General features: G+C 45.5%; 1 protein-coding gene across 1 annotated transcript in view; it reads left to right on the forward strand.

Annotated features, from left to right (window-relative positions):
• The first annotated feature begins 1,001 nt into the window (after positions 1-1,001).
• LOC144756416 (torsin-1A-like) overlaps positions 1,002-18,726 on the forward strand; it is a 50,931-nt gene continuing 33,206 nt past the window's right edge. Inside the window, exons 1-3 of the mRNA XM_078646242.1 lie at positions 1,002-1,272; positions 17,441-17,706; positions 18,381-18,556. Coding sequence (XP_078502368.1) covers positions 1,092-1,272; positions 17,441-17,706; positions 18,381-18,556 — 623 coding nt within the window. The 5' untranslated portion in view covers positions 1,002-1,091. The remainder of the gene's footprint in view (positions 1,273-17,440; positions 17,707-18,380; positions 18,557-18,726) is intronic.

Below are 18,726 nucleotides of genomic sequence, written 5' to 3' on the forward strand. Positions count from 1 at the left end.
TAAATTTGTACTTTTGTGGCTTTCACACTGAAAACCGAATAAAGTTGATTTGAATTTGAATTTGCTTAGTGAAATAGACAAAGACACTCATTGGGCATGCAAGAAGAAAAATGAAGTTACAGTCTGAGAAAATCAATAAAGAATTTGAGAAATACAAGGAGGATGGCACCCTGAAAGATCAACTGAGTAGGATGGAGAAGTCCTTACAGAAATATGTTTATGAAATAATGGAAAGAAAAGCTGGAAAATTCATGAGAGACAGGCTCTATTACCAGTATGGCCGAGTCTACACATTCGCCAAAAAGTTTGATAGCTTGAGAGCGAAAGATAGATCTGCTCCAATTGCATGACCAGTACAAAGCGAGAGCGAAGTAAGTTCAGACGCTGGATCCAACATATACATGTATATACTGTAAAATTTAAGTAATAAATAAAGTTGGTAAGACTCCAAGTAATATAATTGCAGGTAAAGTTTATTCCAGTAAAGTGATCCCATCCATCCGGCAGGAGAAGTCAGGTGCAACTGCCCATCAACTGCAGAAGCATCAGGTTCTATCACCATGGTGCACCTTTAAACATAAGCAGCATCTGTGTTATGATAGGTACATCTGTGAAATAAGAAACTTTGAGTAACTTCAGGATACTACACATACATACATGCACATATATATATATATATATATATATATATATATATATATATATATATATATATATATATATATATATATATATATATATATATATATATATATATATATATATATACACATGCACACACCAACATATTCTTTCATTTCTAATGCCTGCCCTTATTCAACCCTTCCCTATCGTTTTGTGGGCGGGGCTTGTTTCGGGCTGTGCGGTGCCCTGCATGCGTTACCTTAAGCGTGGGCAAGGCATCTCCCCGGCTAAAGGATCCGCGAGATGCGCATGCGTACTGCGTTTGGTCAGTACAAGCGTAGCGCCAGGCGGAAGTGACCCCATTCCAACGGAAGTGATCCTTGCGCGGGGCGGAAGAAGCCGCTTGCTCCCGGGCGGAAGCAGTGCTCAGCGGCTTCCGGTGTCCGCTGTCCCCCAACTGCCTCGACATGGCTCCAGGGCTGTGGCTGCTGCTGCTCTCCGCGCTGCCCTCGGCCCTGACCCTGGAGCCCGTCAGCATGGGCCTGGCCATCGCCGCCGCCTCCGCCCTGACCGGCTTCCTGTCCTACCCGCGCTTCTACTGCGGGCGCTTCACGGAGTGCTGCGAGGAGGGGGCGCTGAACAGCACCGGTGAGGGGGCTGGGGCTGCACCAGTGCTGCACCCCTGGGGGGAGTGGTGCCTGTGGGGGTGGGGCTGCACCCCTGGGGGGTGGGGCTGGGGCTGCACCCCGGGGGGAGGGGGAGGGGAGTGCTGCCTGTGGGGCCGGGGCTGCACCCCTGGGGGGGGGGGGGGGGGAGTGCTGCTGCCTGTGGGGCTGCACCCCTGGGAGCAGTGGTGCTGAGGGGAGAACTGCCTGTGGGGTTAGTGCTGCACCCCTGATGGTAGCGCTGCTCCATTGGGGGGGGGGGAGTGCTGCCTGTGGGGCTCGGACTGCACCCCTGGGGGGAGTGCTGCACCTCCGGGGGGGAGTGGTGCATGTGGGGCTGCACCCCCGGGGGGGGGGGGGTTGCTGCCTGTGGGGCTCCTGCTGCACCCATGGGGGGGGGGGGAGAGCTGTCTTTGGGGGTCCTGCTGCACCCCTCGGGGGAAGGCTGCACCCCTGGGTGGGGAGTGCTGCCTGTGCCGCAGCTGCATAGCTGTCAGGTTGCTTATATGTGGCATTTGTGTGTTTTCCATATGCTTAAGTGTGACACTGAGTGACGCTTTAATACGAGCAGAAACTATAGGTTATGTCTCTCTCATCCTTGTCTCCTAATCTTTATCACACCCCCATCACATCTGTCTCTTCTCCACTCGAAAATAACCATCAGTGGTTCTCCCTTTACTGTGCACTTTCCTCTTCACAGACACTCAAGTGCTCTGTCCCCAGCGTATCTAGCAGGACACAGCTCCTCACCTGTACCAAGGAGTCTGCGGATTCAAATTTAAATCGCGCTCTGGCAGCTGCTGCTCGGGGCTCACCTGATTTGCGTGATAAATCAGACCCTGCGGGAATGCACCTTAAGTGCGTTAGTTTAACTCTCAATGTGACACATGACAGGGCTGCAACTGAGGCAGTGGCTTGGGGAGAAGAACACGGCTGGCAGGCAAGGGTGGGAGTTAAAAGGGCTAGAAGTCGAGGTACCAGAATTCTTCAGTCTTATAGTCCCAGGCTGCCCCTTTCTTATTTTTAACTTTGCATTTTGGGCTTGTTGTTTTATTTTAAGCGTTAAAAATTCAGGACTACGTCTACCAGAATGCAATGGGAAAAACTGGACTTGATTTTGTACATGTGCTTAGACCGGGAAAGCTTGAGAACTCTTAGTGAAAAAAAGTCTGGTTGAGCAGCGTTATGATGCTGCTGTTCGGTGGTATATTAGTGCTTTGCAAACATCAACATCATAACTGATTTGGTGTTGAGATTGGTCATGGGAGTAGTCGGCGAGGTAGGTGCTGGTTACATAGTCAAGGCTGCATTTCAGCTTCTACATCTATAGACCTTTTATGTTGGCTTCGTACACTGGGTCTCCTAAATGGACTCCCGGACCGACCCTTAGCACCCCTTGAAAGTGGTGGTGGCAGAAATGTTAGTACAGGAGTTTGTACCGCTACTTATAGCTTGAAATTGCATATTGACTCACCAGTAAATCTCTGCGTAGTCTTCCCTAACTGGGGTCCCTTGCCTATCATGCTGTGGGTGGGGTGTGTTGTAGGCGTCTGTTAACTAAAAGAAAGGTGTCCATTGGGACACTACACAAATCTAGTGTAGTCTCCCTACAACATCATTTTTTTTGGTCCATGGTGAACATGACAGCCTTCTCACCTCTGATATGTCTTTGTGAACTTAACAGCCTTGGCTCAGTACATCCTCCCTGAAACTAGTCTTCCCTCTAGAATTGGGAGTGGTGGCAGGATTGCCATGCTTTCCATTTTTAGGTCTCGCCCTGGCGAAAGCGTGAAGCGTGCTCTCGCCGCGAGACTATAGTCGTCGGCTCAGCCGACGAGTGAAGGCAAGAGATGGCCACGCGCAGCATTGTGCAATGGGATTTGGTCGCGCGCGTGAGCTTCTGCCATAGACAGCATGGCAGAAAGAATCGGATCACGACGCGCCTCGTGAACAGGACACCTTTTTAGGCTTTAGGTTTCGGTTTCGGTTTTTGGACTCGTGCATGGTGAGGCACCCCCGGTGGAGAGGAGCCGTTTTGCAAGTGATACCGCCTTTGTCTTATAGCGCTGCATTGTTGTGTAATGGATCTTTGAGGGAGGCTTTATCATCTATACGCATTCTTCCCCCCCCCCCCCCCGTATCGCATGTTCAGTGTTACACTGCTACAATATTAATATCCATGTAATACCGGTGCAAAATGCTGAAAGACATTGTCTAAAGTGCTGTACGATATTCAAATGCGCGTAAAGTGCTGCTGGGTATTAATAATGGTAATAGTGAACCATAGGCTGCCGCGGGATATTGATCTGGGTTTGTGATCCCCGGGTGCACATTGGATGTAAATTGCCAGCTGTGAACGAGCCAGGGAGTTAGGTAGGTACTCGCACGAGCAGGGCTTAAGATGAACAAGCAGGCCGCGCCCCCATCCACGTCTAGAGACCGTCAGTCCGCACGTCGCCTGGTGGTAGGATCTCCCTCGCAGCTGCAGCCTGCCATTACCACCTTCCCTCGGGGCCTCTCGCTCCGCAGTTTCAGGCTCATAAGCAGCAGCATCGCGTGCAGAGACGGGTCGCGGGTTGGAATCCCGCACATTCAGCGGGCCTGGTGCTGCAGAGACGCAGCTGCCCCAATAACATGGAGTCCCCAGGGGTGGACATTGGTTAAAGATCGGTGACCTGGCCTGCCATTGTCCTCGGTACTTGTCCGACCTGCGAGGCACCCTTGACCTGGTGGCCGGGCGATCAGAGTGCAGACCTGAAGAGTTCTTTACTGCTCATTGTTGGCCACAGCTCAGCCACGTGCTAGGCGCCCACATTCTGGTCACCCACGCATTGCTACCACAGCGTTACGGGTGCCCAGGTAGCCCATGCCAACATGTCTGGCATATGGGGTGTCAGTAATGTATCCTTTTAAATGGCTGTGATCCTCTGTCGCACTGGTGCGGCATTGGTACGATTGGTGCAACGGGTGCAGTGGCACCGAGGCCCAGAGTGAGAGGAACCCACGACACTCCCTTATGGTCGCTCTTTAGATCTAAGCCATGGGACATGAGGGCAGTTTCTCTGCTTGCACTATATCCTATTTGTCTAGTGCTAGAAAACTTCATGATGGTTGCGTTTTGTGTCGGAGTGCCGAACCATCACCACCTGCCACGCCTGTTTGTCGTGTTTGGATGTGTAACCACAACACTACGAAGTCAACTAGGTACGTAAGCTGCAGCAGAATTAAGTTTACACCTTTCATCGGTAGACTAGCCTGCCCAGGTTGGACGGCCACCTCTAGGCTGCCATGACTCACACCGCTTGATACCTTTCGCTGAGGGCTAGGCAGTGATCACCAAGTCTTCTCTCTGATATGGAAGCTATGGGTCTTTTTTCTGAGTTTTATATAGCGCAAATTTGACCCGAAGATATCGGAGGCTTTTACATGAACCCCAGTTGCGTTACAGACGGAAACATTCATTTTTGGTGGGCACGGGGAGATTTAAGTGATTTGCCCAGAATCACAGGATGTTGAGTGTCACTGCCGAGTCTCGAACTTGGTTCCACAGCTTCGAGGTCTACGGCTCTGGCCCTAAGGCCACATCCTCTCCCCTTAATACAAGCAGCAAGGCAGAATGACTGAATACAAGATTACGGTTCTGTATCAAAGCTGGTGGTAACAGAACAAAAAGATCAACAACCTTTTAGAAAGGAGCCAAATCAGCATGAGCATAACAAAAGCTACAGAACACATGTTGCTGTCTAGAAGCGAAAGATGGTACCCCATATATTGTAGAAAGAACACACCACCAGCTGTCAGTGCACGCTTTCACCAGGCATACACACCACTAGCCTTCCGTGCACGCTTCCACCAGGCACACACACCACCAGCCGGCAGTGCACACTTCCACCAGGCACACACACCAACAGCCATCAGTGCACATTTTCTACAGGCACACACACCACCAGCCATCAGTGCACACATCAATTGTTAACGCATCCACAGTTAACTATTGTAGCAATCGCAGTATGGTGCAGTTTACTTTTAAAATGTACAGAGAGGAGCAGTTGCACACCTGTTTCTCAGTTTTTCTCCAGTTTTTAGGGAAAGAATCCTTTTATGCATGCAGACTGGTAGCATGCCTCGCCTCAGCGCATGTAAATGAAGTTGAATCAATACCTTGCAGCAGAACTCTGGTGCAAAACCAGTCGCACAGCGTCTACAGAGCACGTCACAATCTTATTTTGATTAAAGTTTGCTTTTATTCTGTCGTTTTTCCACATGTAATCAAGTTTTTCTTGCTTAAACACGATGAAAACAGTCCACATATCCTTTAGCTTCACATAAAATAGTTGTGCCCATCCAGGCCTCGTGCTACTGCACGGTTTTGCACATTAACATAGGATTATGGGAGGTGTAGTTTTGGAAAGGTAACAGGAAGGAGAGTGAGGCGATTGGAAGGAGGCACGGGTTTCCGACACTTAATTAGAAGCGCTCTAGTTGAGGGGATTAACATAATTGGAGTCAGTGGCGCGAATAGGAGTGTTTAAATCACACAGCTAACGGCATTAGAGCTGCTTGAGAGCTAGACGAATAACGCATCACTGATGGTGTGCCGGTAGTATGAGGAAGGAGGTAGGTTGGAGTTTCTTTAAAATCTGGGAGATGGAATTGGTGGAGAAAGAGACAGGTCGAGTGCTTGTTTAAACTTAGGTTTATCCTCCTGGAGAGATCCCCGCCCCCTTTATGTGTATCATTAATACTGCCATGTGTAATTATCACGTCTTTAAAACAGCAGGTGCTAAAGGCATATGCACTACCCGTTCTACTTGCTTTAATAAAAAGAAGTTGGGATGGCCATTTAGAGTTTTCTCATTTTGGTAGATATGCCCCCTTTTGAGCACATTTTTGTTTTTTCCGGGGCAGCTAATAAAGAATGACTGACATCGAGTTGACCGTGATCAACGGGGAGAGTAGCACTTGCTTATCTTCTCTCCTCTATATCACTTGAGACGGACAGAGAAATATACATTTTCTATTTGGTCTGCTGTCTCTATTTCGTATCGCAGAGTGCGTATTTGCTCTCCTCGCTCAGTGGACCTTCTCTCTGCTGTCCAACTCTCAACTGGCAGAGCAAGACTTGGTTGTCCTTGCTTTGACAACTGTTTTAAGTGGCAGAGCAGAACCAGGCCTTCTTTGCTGCATCTCCCTTTTAGGTGGTAGGTTTCACCTGATGTTAACCTCTTAAGTGGCAAACTCTTTCTCCGTTCCCCTAGCTCTCCAGGCTCTTTCTCGGTCTTGCTGGTTAAAATAAAAGGTCTATTTGATTAGGAGATAAATTCTATTCAAGCAGAACTTTGGTTGGTCAGTCCTTCCATTTCTGCAACCATGTCACTTCAGCGTTATAAGGACTCGTAACCAGGTGCTGAATTTTAGGTGTTGCTTAATCTCCCTTGGTCTAGAGTTAAGCATTGATTCCTATTGTTGTGATGCGTTGGAAGTGAGAAGCCGGACAGTCCTGTTAGAAAGGAGCTGTAAGGATTAATGGAAGACTTGTACATGGTCTAGCTGACTGAATGTCTAACAGGAGGATGACTCTGAACTGAAACCATCTAGGAGCCAGAACCTTCCTGCAAGACTAAGTCAGAGACTAGCATTTATTTCATCATCGCTACTGAGGCTGCAGCGTTCCTTTCCTTTAGTTAGTCTATAATTGCCCCTCTCCAGTCTTAGAGGAGCCTAAACGACCCTCCACAACAGGTTATGGAGGGCTTACATGGGTCCAGATATCTTTAACCCCTTGGGCACGGCCGTGATTCTGCGCCTGTGCGGCCGTTTTAAAGAGTGGGCGGGTTCATGACGGCCCCCATCCGTCATCAGCTCACGGCCACCGTGGGGGCCGTCATCAGCATGGAAGGGGTTAAGGACTCATTCACCCCTTAGCAGGACTTAAGGTGTCAGTAGTGGCCTTTGGGCCTGTAGTGTTTGCAACTAGCGGCCCTAAAGTCTGGGGACTTCATAGTATTTGCTCCGTCTGTGTGACTCTTCCCCCCCCCCCGCTCCCCTAGTTGAAGATGTTCAGAGAATAGTTGTTTAGGTCTTGCCTACGCAACGCGCATGTGCTGCATAGGAGGAGACCTTTTGAAATCTATTCCCTTTTTCGCCCAAAAGACGTGCACACATTGCATTGCTTTCAATGGCAACGCGTGCATGTTTGGCGATTCCCTTGCGGGAGCGTGCTTTGGCGACATCTGTTTGTAATTAACTTGCAAACAGATGGTGCCCCTGCTCGCTCCTGCAAGGGAAACGCTGCGTGTGCTCTCGGCAGCACTCCCCCTGCCCCCCCCTCCTCGCTCGTTACTTTAGTCCTTTTTCTTATCGTGGGTAGCATTAAATTGTATACGATAAGAAATTAAAACAATATGCACACAAGTAATAGTGTCCCGCGTTGTATATTTGGGCCTGTTCTGCTGTGCAATGTAGCAGGAAGTTTTTCAGCCAAACTGCATCAAATGGGGGGCGGGGTTATCCACAGCAATAGAACCGGGAGATCAAAACAAGCAGGTCGGCAGGCATATTATAAACATCACAGAAAACTTGAAAAATGTGTGTTAAAATAGGGTACTAAATATATGGTCAAAAGTTCCCTCCCTAACTACTACCAGGGACGACAAAAACACATCTCAACTTTCAGCACTCCTTTAAAATGCTTAAATAGTAATCGAGCACAATTCGTTTATTTATGAAAATGTGAGTAAAAAAGACGTGTTATTGCAGCAAAAGTAATCGGGGATGAAAAAATGGCAACTCTGGTGAAGTTTTTATTAAGCGTTTACAAACTATTCGCAGCCCTTGACTCAGCAGATGTCTTAACCGAGACGGTGAAATTCCAGAGCATGCAAGAGCTCAGGGGAGACCGACGTCTACACAGTCAGTGCAGAAGCGGAGGGGACTGGGGTCAGTAGAGTGATTGTCACAGCAAACAGGTGGCTTCAGGTCAGCGCTGAGGTTTCTTTGCAGCTAAGAGGCAACTCGGGGTCAGCATCGGAGTCAGTCTGTATTAACAGAGGGGGTGTACTAAAGAAGCAAGCAGTATTGATTCACGTACCCATAGCCTTTTGTTCATTTTTGAAAATGTACTCAATTAAAAGAAAAACGAAACTTCGACAAGTCATTTTTTGCGTGTGCACTTTTTAGTTGGGGGGGGGGGGGGAAGAGCGGTAGCGCACATTTCTAAGGATTTTGTTTTTGTCTCGGGACATTAAATCCTTTACCAGATCTGACCCGGTCACCACTGGGTGAAGGCAGCAGTGCTTAAGCCACTTTTTAGGTCTCGCCTGAGCCAGCGCCTACCCTCTCTCGCTGCTGAGAGTGACAGCACAAGGGACTTAAAGCGCCTCAGTACGGACACATTCAGGGAGTTCACGCAGCTCGCCTCTCTTCTAGGCTGTGCTGTGTGCTGCGTGCTGCAGTCTGCGCTGAGGCATTGCCATCCTGGTGAGATTGGTGAAAGGATTCGCACTTATCAGCTTAACCTGCAAGTTTACACCTTCAAAAGCTGAAGGCTCATTCAGTATTTCCTAATTTTTAATTGTAAATTAAACAAATGGCATTATTTATTAAATTAGCACCTAGCATTAACTGTCCCAAAGGAAATTCACTTTAAAAGTGCAATACAAATATGGTCTGTTTTAACGTACATTCAACTCAAATGGTTAAGTAAGCCAGTCTATCGACTGGGAGCCAGGCAGCATTTGAAATCGGTACCAGTTGCTGTATCCACAGCCCCTTCATCATACCATCTCCAGAGCCTCCAGGCACATTTTAACGCTACCGCAACCTCTTACCCACCTCAACTTATTTAAAGCTGTGAATGTTACATGCCTTCGTAATTTACTGACCCTTTCTTCAATTTTATGTTTTAAATCGCATAGAATTATTATTAATTACCCCAAACCTAGCCCTAAATGTAACACGGCGATCGCTGTTTTTAATTTAGTTCAAAGGATTTTTATTCGATTTAAATCTAATATATGATTCCTCTGAATGCATGCCATCACCGTCTTCTTCCTAATGTACGTACGCAGTTTTGACGCCGGTACATACCCGCATGAGGACAGAGCCGAGCGCACAGGATACATCATTATCTCATGGGCAGAAGTCCCGGTGGAGGCAGGACGCTGTGAGTTCCAGACCCCCCATCTTTCTGGTAAAAGGCTAAATGCTGGTTTCAGTTTTAATTGCACATTACGCATGAGCGCCTTTATAATGGGAAAGCAGGATTCTCTTCCGGCAATGTGCCTTGTAAAACATGTGATTTGATGATGTCTCTTTGAGCAAACACTGGCTTGAGCACACACTATGTTAACTACCTTGTTGCATTCTGTTGTACATTTCATTCTGCCTTGCCCTTTCTCCTTGTTTTCCCTCTCTGGATCTGCTGCCTGGAATGTATGATGCGTGCCTGCATCTTACATCCTGGGTTCCAGATTCCAGACCAACTGTATCACAAGACCTGTACCTGAACCTGTTAAGATGTGCTGTGCTTCAACTCTTGCTATTATATTAAAACTTTCATGAAAGTCAACTTTAATCTGCCTTGGATCATTTTACTGGCGACGAGGTAAACCCTACTATTTCTGCCACCATCCTTGGAGCACAGGAGCAGAAAATTTTAATTTTTGGAACCAATTTACAAAGGAGGAAACCTGGGATACATCAGTTTGTCATCCTTGACAACACCAAATATTACTGAAACGTCGATTTTGCTACAAATTACGACATACCAGCGTTTTCCTGCTTATTTTAAACATTTCATGTCTTCAGCAAAAAAACGAAGACCACAATTTTCACAACGAAAGAACATCGCTTCTACCTCCATAATCGGCGCTTTTCCTGGCGTTTCCACCACTTCTACTCCGGCGGATGGGTGAAGTATAAAACTACTTTTCTTCAATTTGAAACGTTTTACACATTTCTTCTGGCGCGAGGCTTTTGCCAGCTCGAGACTTCCTCTGTTTCACGCGCTGTGTCGTCATCACGCGCTGCGTGATCACGTGTAACGCTTCACGCGCTGTGTCATCATCACGCTGCACGCCTCAGCGCCATCTTTGTTTCTATAGCAACGGAGTATACACTCTCCGTTGCGCTGAAAAACCGATGTCTCCTTAACGTTTCCACACGCCGGAAGAAAAAAAAGAAACTGCTTTTACACGCCGGAACGGATGTCGATGTTCTACTTAATGTTTCCACACGCTGGAAGGTAAAACAAAATACATTTACACGCCGGATGACAAAACAATACTGAAATAACTTTATTATCGCTTTTATTCCACATTCAAGTACTCTTACCGTTTTTTTTTTACATTCAGCATCTAACGAGAGGATATTTACTTGTGACTGCTATTTTACTATTTAAAAGGAATACTTTAAAACTCTTTTAACTCTTATGTACGTTATCATTTTGTGATATTTTTTTTTTTAATCAAAAAAAAAAAATAATAAGAGCAAGCTACAATGCAGTTTGACCCACCCTCAAAATTTTTGCAAACCAAAGGTGATCCACCCATCCCTTGGACCAGATGGAAAGAGGAATTCTTTACCTACCTTAAAGCCATGGATGGCGAAAGAATGTCTGCAGAAAGAAAAAAAAACATTTTCTTACATTGTCTTGGCTCAGAAGGACAACTTGTCTTTAGAACTTTACCTCCTGTGAGGTCAGGTGGTGATTCAAATGTTTATGATGAGGCTGTACACAGAATAGAGGGAAGGTTTAAACCAGTAACTAGTGTTGCCTTAAACAGGTTTAAATTTTATACCAGGGTACAAGATGAGAATGAGTGCTTTGATGATTTTTTAACTGCTTTACGTGCACTTTCCCTTCATTGCAATTTTGGTCTTATGACCGACGAAATGATTAGGGATCAAATTGTTGTGCATGTCAAAAGCAAGAAAGTACAGGAGCAGTTATGGATTTTAGGGGATCCTAGTTTAGAGACTGCCATTAGTACAGCTAAAGCATTGGAACAGTCCGACAAATGGATCAAATCTTTAGACAAAGCCTCTACTCAAGCTACTCCGTCCATTTCCACGGGTGAGGTTAGCACTGTAAATGTCAAAACTCAAAATTCCAACAAATATGAGGGCAAAGGTAAACAATTTTATTGTTTTAGATGTGGAAGTCCGGATCATATTGCCTCTTTTCCACAGTGTCCTGCTCTAAATAGACAATGTAACAAGTGTAATCGCACTGGTCATTTTTCTAAATATTGCAAAACCTCTGCTAAACCTGTTAATGATTACAAGAAGTCTTCTTATAGTACTCCCAGACGTACTAATAGTAATGTATCCTATGTTGCGGAGAGAGAGGATAATAATCCACTGGTTAGAGAGTCCGGTATTGTAATTTCTATACAATCTTCATTCGACATGACATTAGCAGATACTTTGCCTCCTCCAAAGAGTTCAGTGAATATTCTAGGCAAAACTCTGGAACTCATGGTGGACTCCTGTTCACCGTGGACCATAATCACTCATGATTACTGTGTAGAGTCATTTGGTAACCTAATTGATGTTAATTCTTTGTGTGAACCTGATATTGATGCCTATAATTTTGATACTTCCAAAATTAGCTTTATAGGTTTTAAAGAAGTCCCTATTATTGTAAAAAATAATTCAGCCATTATTAAGATGTATATAGCATCTAAAGGTGTGAATGTTCTAGGTTGGCGGGACCAAGCTAAGTTGGGGATCTCGTTAAATCCTAGGTTGAAAGATCCTGTGTGTGTCCTTGCCATAACAGATGGGGACTATGACTTGACATCCATGTCTAAAGAGATATCCATCTCTTTTCCCAATGTTTTTTCTGAGAAGCTTGGAAGATTGAATGGTTTTACGCATAAAATCAAAGTTAAACCAAATACTGTACCCCTAAAGCAGAAGTTGAGAGGTGTTCCCATCAGTGTCAGAGAGGAGCTCAGAGTCATGCTTGACAACATGGTTAAAGATGGGGTCATAGAAGAGGTAGAATCCTCAGAATGGGTTTCGCCTATTGTTTTGGCGATTAAACCTGACAAAACAATTAGGTTGTGTGTAGACCTGAGAGCGTTAAATAAATGTTTGGTTACTGACTGTCACCCGTTACCCAACATAAATGAAATGTTGTGCATGCTTGACGGTGCCTGTGTGTTCTCCACATTAGACCTAAGGTCCGCATACCACCAGATAGAGCTCACAGAAGACTCAAAACACTTCACCGCTTTTATCACTCCCCATGGATTGTTTCAATTTAAAAGAATGCCTTTCGGCCTAGCGTCGGCCGCTTCTGTTTTCCAGAGGGCAATGTATCACATATTCAGGGATCTGAATGTATATGTCAAATGCTTTCAAGATGACATTCTTGTCTTTTCTAAAAATATCTCTGAGCACGATTGTCACCTTAGAGAGGTTTGTTCCAGGTTGGAGAAATTTGGCTTGACCATTAAAGCTAGTAAATGCAAGTTTTTTTGTAAGACGGTAGACTATTTGGGCCACTCACTTTCAGGGGATGGAGTTGTACCAAAAAGAAACCTTGTTGATGCTATTGTTAAGGCCCCTTCCCCTGACAACAAGGAAAAGTTGCTATCTTTTGCAGGGCTTTGCGAATATTATAGCAAATTTATCAAAAACTTTGCTAACAAAATGGAGCCTCTCAGAGAACTTACTAGGAGTTCTGCCCAATTTATTTGGTCGGAGAAGCAGGAACAAGCTTTTAAACAAATCAAAGAGGAAATCGTTAATGCTCCTACTTTGAAGTCCTTTTGTGTCAACAAAAAGTGCATTATTACTGTTGACGCCAGCCTTTATGGCATTGGTAGTGTGTTAAGTCAGTCATCTGGTAAGGATGAATGGTGTGTTGCTTTCTCCTCAAGGACCTTATCTCCCACGGAGAGAAGGTACTCGGTAATTGAGAAGGAACTTCTGGCCTGCATTTGGGCTGTTGAGCACTTCAGGAATTATGTTTGGGGAAATCGTTTCGTACTACGTACGGACCACAAACCGTTGGTTGGGATTTTATCTCCTGGAGGTGGATGGAACTCCACTGCGCGCATAGCTCGTTTGTCCTCACGTCTTCAAGAGTATGATTTCGATATTGTGTATGTTCCTGGTAAATGTAACGTGACTGCTGATTTTCTTTCAAGGTTTCCTTGTGAAGATGCTCCAAACACGGATAATGACATTGATGTTGTTGCTTCTATTGGAGATTGTGTTTCCAAGGAATTCATCTCGTTACCGGAGGATGAATGGTTTGTTGAACTTGGCAAGGATGTGGTCTGCCAACACCTGTTTGATTTTGTTAGGAATGGTTGGCCACCCCATAGGGGTGTTTCTCCGGATATAGCTCCTTTCTGCCAGGTTTCATCGGAAATTGATGTGTTTTCTGGTTTGCTGTTCAAGGCTGGTAAATTAATTCCACCTCAATCCTTACAAGAGAAGATTCTTCGTCTCGCTCACCAGAGTCACATTGGCATGTCATCGATGAAACGCCTAATTAGAGAGAGCTTTTGGTGGCCGGGAGTGGACAAAATGGTGGATAGGCTGGTGAGAGATTGTTCGCATTGTGTTAACAGTGACAAAATGCTTCATGTGACCTCAGCTCCCCTCAAGCCTGTGTCTTGGCCCACTTTTCCATGGCAGAAAGTGGGTTTTGATATATCTGGCCCATTTAAACAGTTGCCCTGTAATGCTCGGTATGCCTTAGTTTTGGTAGACTACCACTCCAAGTGGCCCGAAGTAAAATTCGTTAGCTCTGTTTCTTCCCAATCAGTCATTCTTTTCCTAAAGGAGGTCTTTGCCAGGGAGGGATTTCCTGAAACCTGTGTCACAGACAATGGTGTTCAACTTGTGTCAGATGATTTTGAGAAATTCCTTAGTGCATGTGGAATCAAGCATTACACCACCTCTCTCTATGAGCCTAGGGAAAACGGCCAAGTTGAACGCTTTAACCGTGTTCTCAAGGATTGTTTGAATGTTGTGCAGACTTCGGATGATAGTTGGGTGGATGTTGTGAGGAAAAGATTGTGGACATATCGTATCACTCCTCACTCTATTACAGGTGTTAGTCCCTTCAGACTCCTTAAGGGTAGGGAGCCTCCTTCTGATATATGTCCCTGGTGGATTAAAAAACTTGATGTAAGACTTGATGTTAATAATTCTGGTTGTGACCTTGCTGCTGTGGCCAAACGGGTTGAAAACAAACAACTACAAATGAAAACCATGTTTGATTCCAAAATGAAAACCAAAGATAATGACTTTGTGGTGGGGGATTGGGTACGAATTAGAAAACCTGGTTTTTTGGTCAAGGGTCTTTCTAAATTTTACCCTCCTATCAAAATTGTTAAAGTCTTTAAAAACAGCGTTGCCACACAGGATGGTAGAGTGTGGAATGTCCGCAGAGTGGCTAAATATTGCAATCCTGAAAATGTACGTTGCTCTTCTTCCTCTACTCAGCGTAGTTACCAGAGGAGACCTGATGTGTTTCCCGTTTTGCCTCCACCCAGTTCTGTTCATCTGGATTCCTCTGTTGCCTCTAGAGTTAAAATTTCCAATAGGCATAAGAGTGTTCCCAGCAGGTATCTAGATTAATGTTTTTTTTTAAGGGATAAGATGTGTTGCATTCTGTTGTACATTTCATTCTGCCTTGCCCTTTCTCCTTGTTTTCCCTCTCTGGATCTGCTGCCTGGAATGTATGATGCGTGCCTGCATCTTACATCCTGGGTTCCAGATTCCAGACCAACTGTATCACAAGACCTGTACCTGAACCTGTTAAGATGTGCTGTGCTTCAACTCTTGCTATTATATTAAAACTTTCATGAAAGTCAACTTTAATCTGCCTTGGATCTTTTTATACCTTATTATTCTCACAGATCCTCTAAGGATCGGGCTGGCTTCAGTCTAATGGCCATATCCTTCATATGCTCATGTCAGATTGCCCTTCTCTGGCATCCTTTCAAAGACTTCATTCCTTTCTTGAGGATGGGTAACCTTTTGGTTTACACTCCCAAGTAAAAGAAATTCAGCCCTTCCAAAAAAAAGGCAGTTGGTAAAAGAAGAAAACGCATATTGTAAAGGAGGCTCAACACTGAGGCAATTCAAAAGGCAGTTTCAAAATAGTGTGAGGTTTAATCAATGCATCATTCTCTAACAGACTTTCCCAGATGTCAAATGAAACCGGGAATACAACGTGCTATTATATATAGATGTTTGTGCTCAAGCATGTAATAATGAAACACTCATTAGTTCAAATGCATGAGATAAACCACGAGCAGATAATAATGGTAAAACACACACAAATAATAATTGAACAGTCACAAGTCGAATGCAAGGAAGCAAAACATAAGCAGATAATAAAAATGGATGTCCAATGCAAAAAAAGCACTGCAGCAGGAATAAACTCTGTCAAATGAAAGTATCAGTTACAAAGAGCACAACATGAAAACTTCCCAGAGCAAGGAAACTCCTAGCTCTTGCAGCTCAGCATCCCGATCAGCTTGACCGGGAAGCCCTTTCAGTCATCCAGATGTCTCAATGGGACATAAAAACTTGCCCCGTGACGGTACGTCAATCTCACGAGTGATATTCTGTATGAGCGCCAATATTTCCTGTCTTTAATACCTTTTACTAAACGTGGAGAGAGACTTCTAGAAATTCCCCCTCCCTTTTATCTATTGCAAAACCAAGACTGACAGTACTGGTCTGTTCCAAGGTCAAGACGGAATCCGGCCAAAACTCTGTGTTTTGACTCCCAAGTGTGAGAGGGATGTCCTGTGTCTCAAATGCACATCCCTCACGCTCTGTTCCAGCAAGGCTGTTTTGCTCTGTGCTTAGAAGAAATGAAATCATCGTACTCTGAAGCTGCGAGACGGTATGAAATCAAAAGAGCGCAAAAATTATGTTGTACATTTAATATGGAGTCAGTGCAAATCAATTCAGTCAAAGGTCACCACAATCTCACAATGTGAAAATACTTGTAGCCCTACCGGTACAGAGAAGAGGTGTGGCGCAGCAGCCAGGGCAGCTGACTCCGGAACCTGGGGGCTCACCGTTCGATCCCCGGTGCTAGATCAGCCCAGCACCATGTGACTCTGGCCAATAGCTCACTTAATCTTCCCGGCGGCCCCCAGCGCCTTGACACCCTCGGGTAATTGTTCACGCTTTACAAAAACTGGACATTTACATCGGTGTGCTGCCCTGGACTTGGAGGGGGGCTCCATATCGCCAGAGCTGACGTCTTTCTCTGCAGCCAACCTGCCCTTCTTCCTCCAGGGCAATCTGTTCCATATCCAATGCTGTTTCCCACTCTCCCTTTCCTTCCAAGCACACCCTTCTTATCTTCCCCTTTGCTGCATCTCATCTGCCTGATGGGCCATCCTTTGTTTCTCTCTCAAATTACCTTCTCCGATAATCCTTAACTTCCTGGATTTCAGTTGGAGTTTGTCTCTGCTAGGTCACCCCCCCCCCCCCCCCTGCCGCCCTACCCTAAATAGAGGCGCATCCTGAGGCAGGGGGAAAGTTAACTTGAAATCGGGGGAGAAACACATCTAGGGGGAAGCGTGCACAAAAGTGCTCTCCTGAATCTTTCCACCTTATCTTCACTCTGCCCTGCTCTCTCCTTCCAAGCATTTTGCTATGTGGCTAACCAAGTGTTCCCTGTCCTTAACCATGTGACCCTCCACCCCCTGTCAGCACACATTTTCTTGAATTCATCCATGGACAGGTCCTGCAGTTCAGCTTTCTTTCCAGTGTTATCTGCCATTTCATATATAGCATATGGGTATTTAATGTACTTGTCAGCTGGTATCGGTGCCCACTGAAGTGCCCACTAAAGTCTAGTGATAAACACCGCTTATCCACCAGTGTGACAACTGGGTTCCTGGGGCACCAGGACAGCCAGCGGTGAACTACTCCAGTTGATGCAACTGAATCTAGTAACTCTTCACTGCCCTGTACCCCAGATTCCCGGCTGTGTCGCACATTATTTGCTATAAGGAGTGCTTTTCATTTTCCTCATTTGAAACCATGCAACCCCATGTCTTCACTGCTAAATGTTGGTACAAGAAAACAATTGTATTCATAAACTCAGATAAGAGCAAAGCTTGTCATTGAGATATTTTGTCTTTGTTCTGGTCTAGCTCTACAGCTTGCTTTAGAGCAGAGGCTGTTCGGACAGCACCTGGCCAATAAAGTGATCCTCCAAGCACTCAAGGGCTTCATGAACAACCAGGACCCAAAGAAAGCTCTGACACTGTCTCTGCATGGCTGGACCGGAACCGGCAAGAACTACGTCAGCAAGATCATCGCTGAAAACATTTACCCACAGGGACTGAATAGCAAGTTTGTGCATGTATTTGTGTCCGCCATGCACTTTCCACACGACCACCTCGTTCCCAAGTACAAGGCAAGTAGTGGTGCAGCAGTTCACATCTGGTTTAATTCTGTTGAGGTTTTGCAGCAGTAAATCTACTTTTCTCTTCAGACCATGCTAACCTGATCCCTACAGAGGATGGGTCATGCCAGTCCAATTCCTCCTGAATGAATGGCCATGCCACCCCTACTCCATCTCTCTGGCCACCACACCATCCTTATGCCTCAAACTGGGGGCTATGCCCACCTCATTGCTTCAAAGCCATGGTGGTCCCCAACCCACTCCATCTGTGCAGAAAGAAAACCAGTCGTACAAGAAAAATTACAAACCTTAGGAAAATAAGTTATAAAAGAACCTCTCTTTTTATATACCTAGATACAATTCCGTGCTTTGCATGTGTTTTAATTTTATTAAAATTAACAACCAGGTAATAAAAACATATTTTAACTCCCTGTTCTCTAATGAGCATAAAATCTGGGGTGGAAAACTAGCAGTTCTGTGATCACGGTCTTGTCACTGTGCTGCTGATTGGGCAACAAACATATATTTACCACTTATGTTATTGCTGCGTCAGGCTAGGGATTGGGTTGGTTTACATTTTTCCAGTCACCCATCAGTTGGATCTGGGATGGTAATGTACTGAGCATTTCTAAAGCGCACAGCTCCCTCTATGCGTTGCTGTGAATGACCTTCCACCCTCTCTGCAGGACCAACTTCAGATGTGGATCCGTGGAAATGTCAGTGCCTGCCCTCGTTCTGTTTTCATATTCGATGAGATGGATAAACTCCACCCTGGACTCATTGACGCCATCAAGCCCTTCCTGGATTACTACGACGAAATTGATGGTGTGTCCTATCGTAAAGCCATCTTCATCTTCCTCAGGTACGGAGAGGGTGTCTCCTACGAGGAGGGAGCTTTGGGTCGTGACCTTAAGTTTTATAAATACCAGAGTTTATGGTAATGATTCTGTAGTTGTGGTTAGGTCTGAGTTTCCATGAAAAAGGTGGTTTTTGATTGCTTAATACTTTGGCACCCTTTGACAAATCTGTTAG

The sequence above is a fragment of the Lissotriton helveticus genome, chromosome 5_1, assembly GCF_964261635.1.
Source record: "Lissotriton helveticus chromosome 5_1, aLisHel1.1, whole genome shotgun sequence".
Lineage (NCBI taxonomy): Eukaryota > Metazoa > Chordata > Amphibia > Caudata > Salamandridae > Lissotriton > Lissotriton helveticus.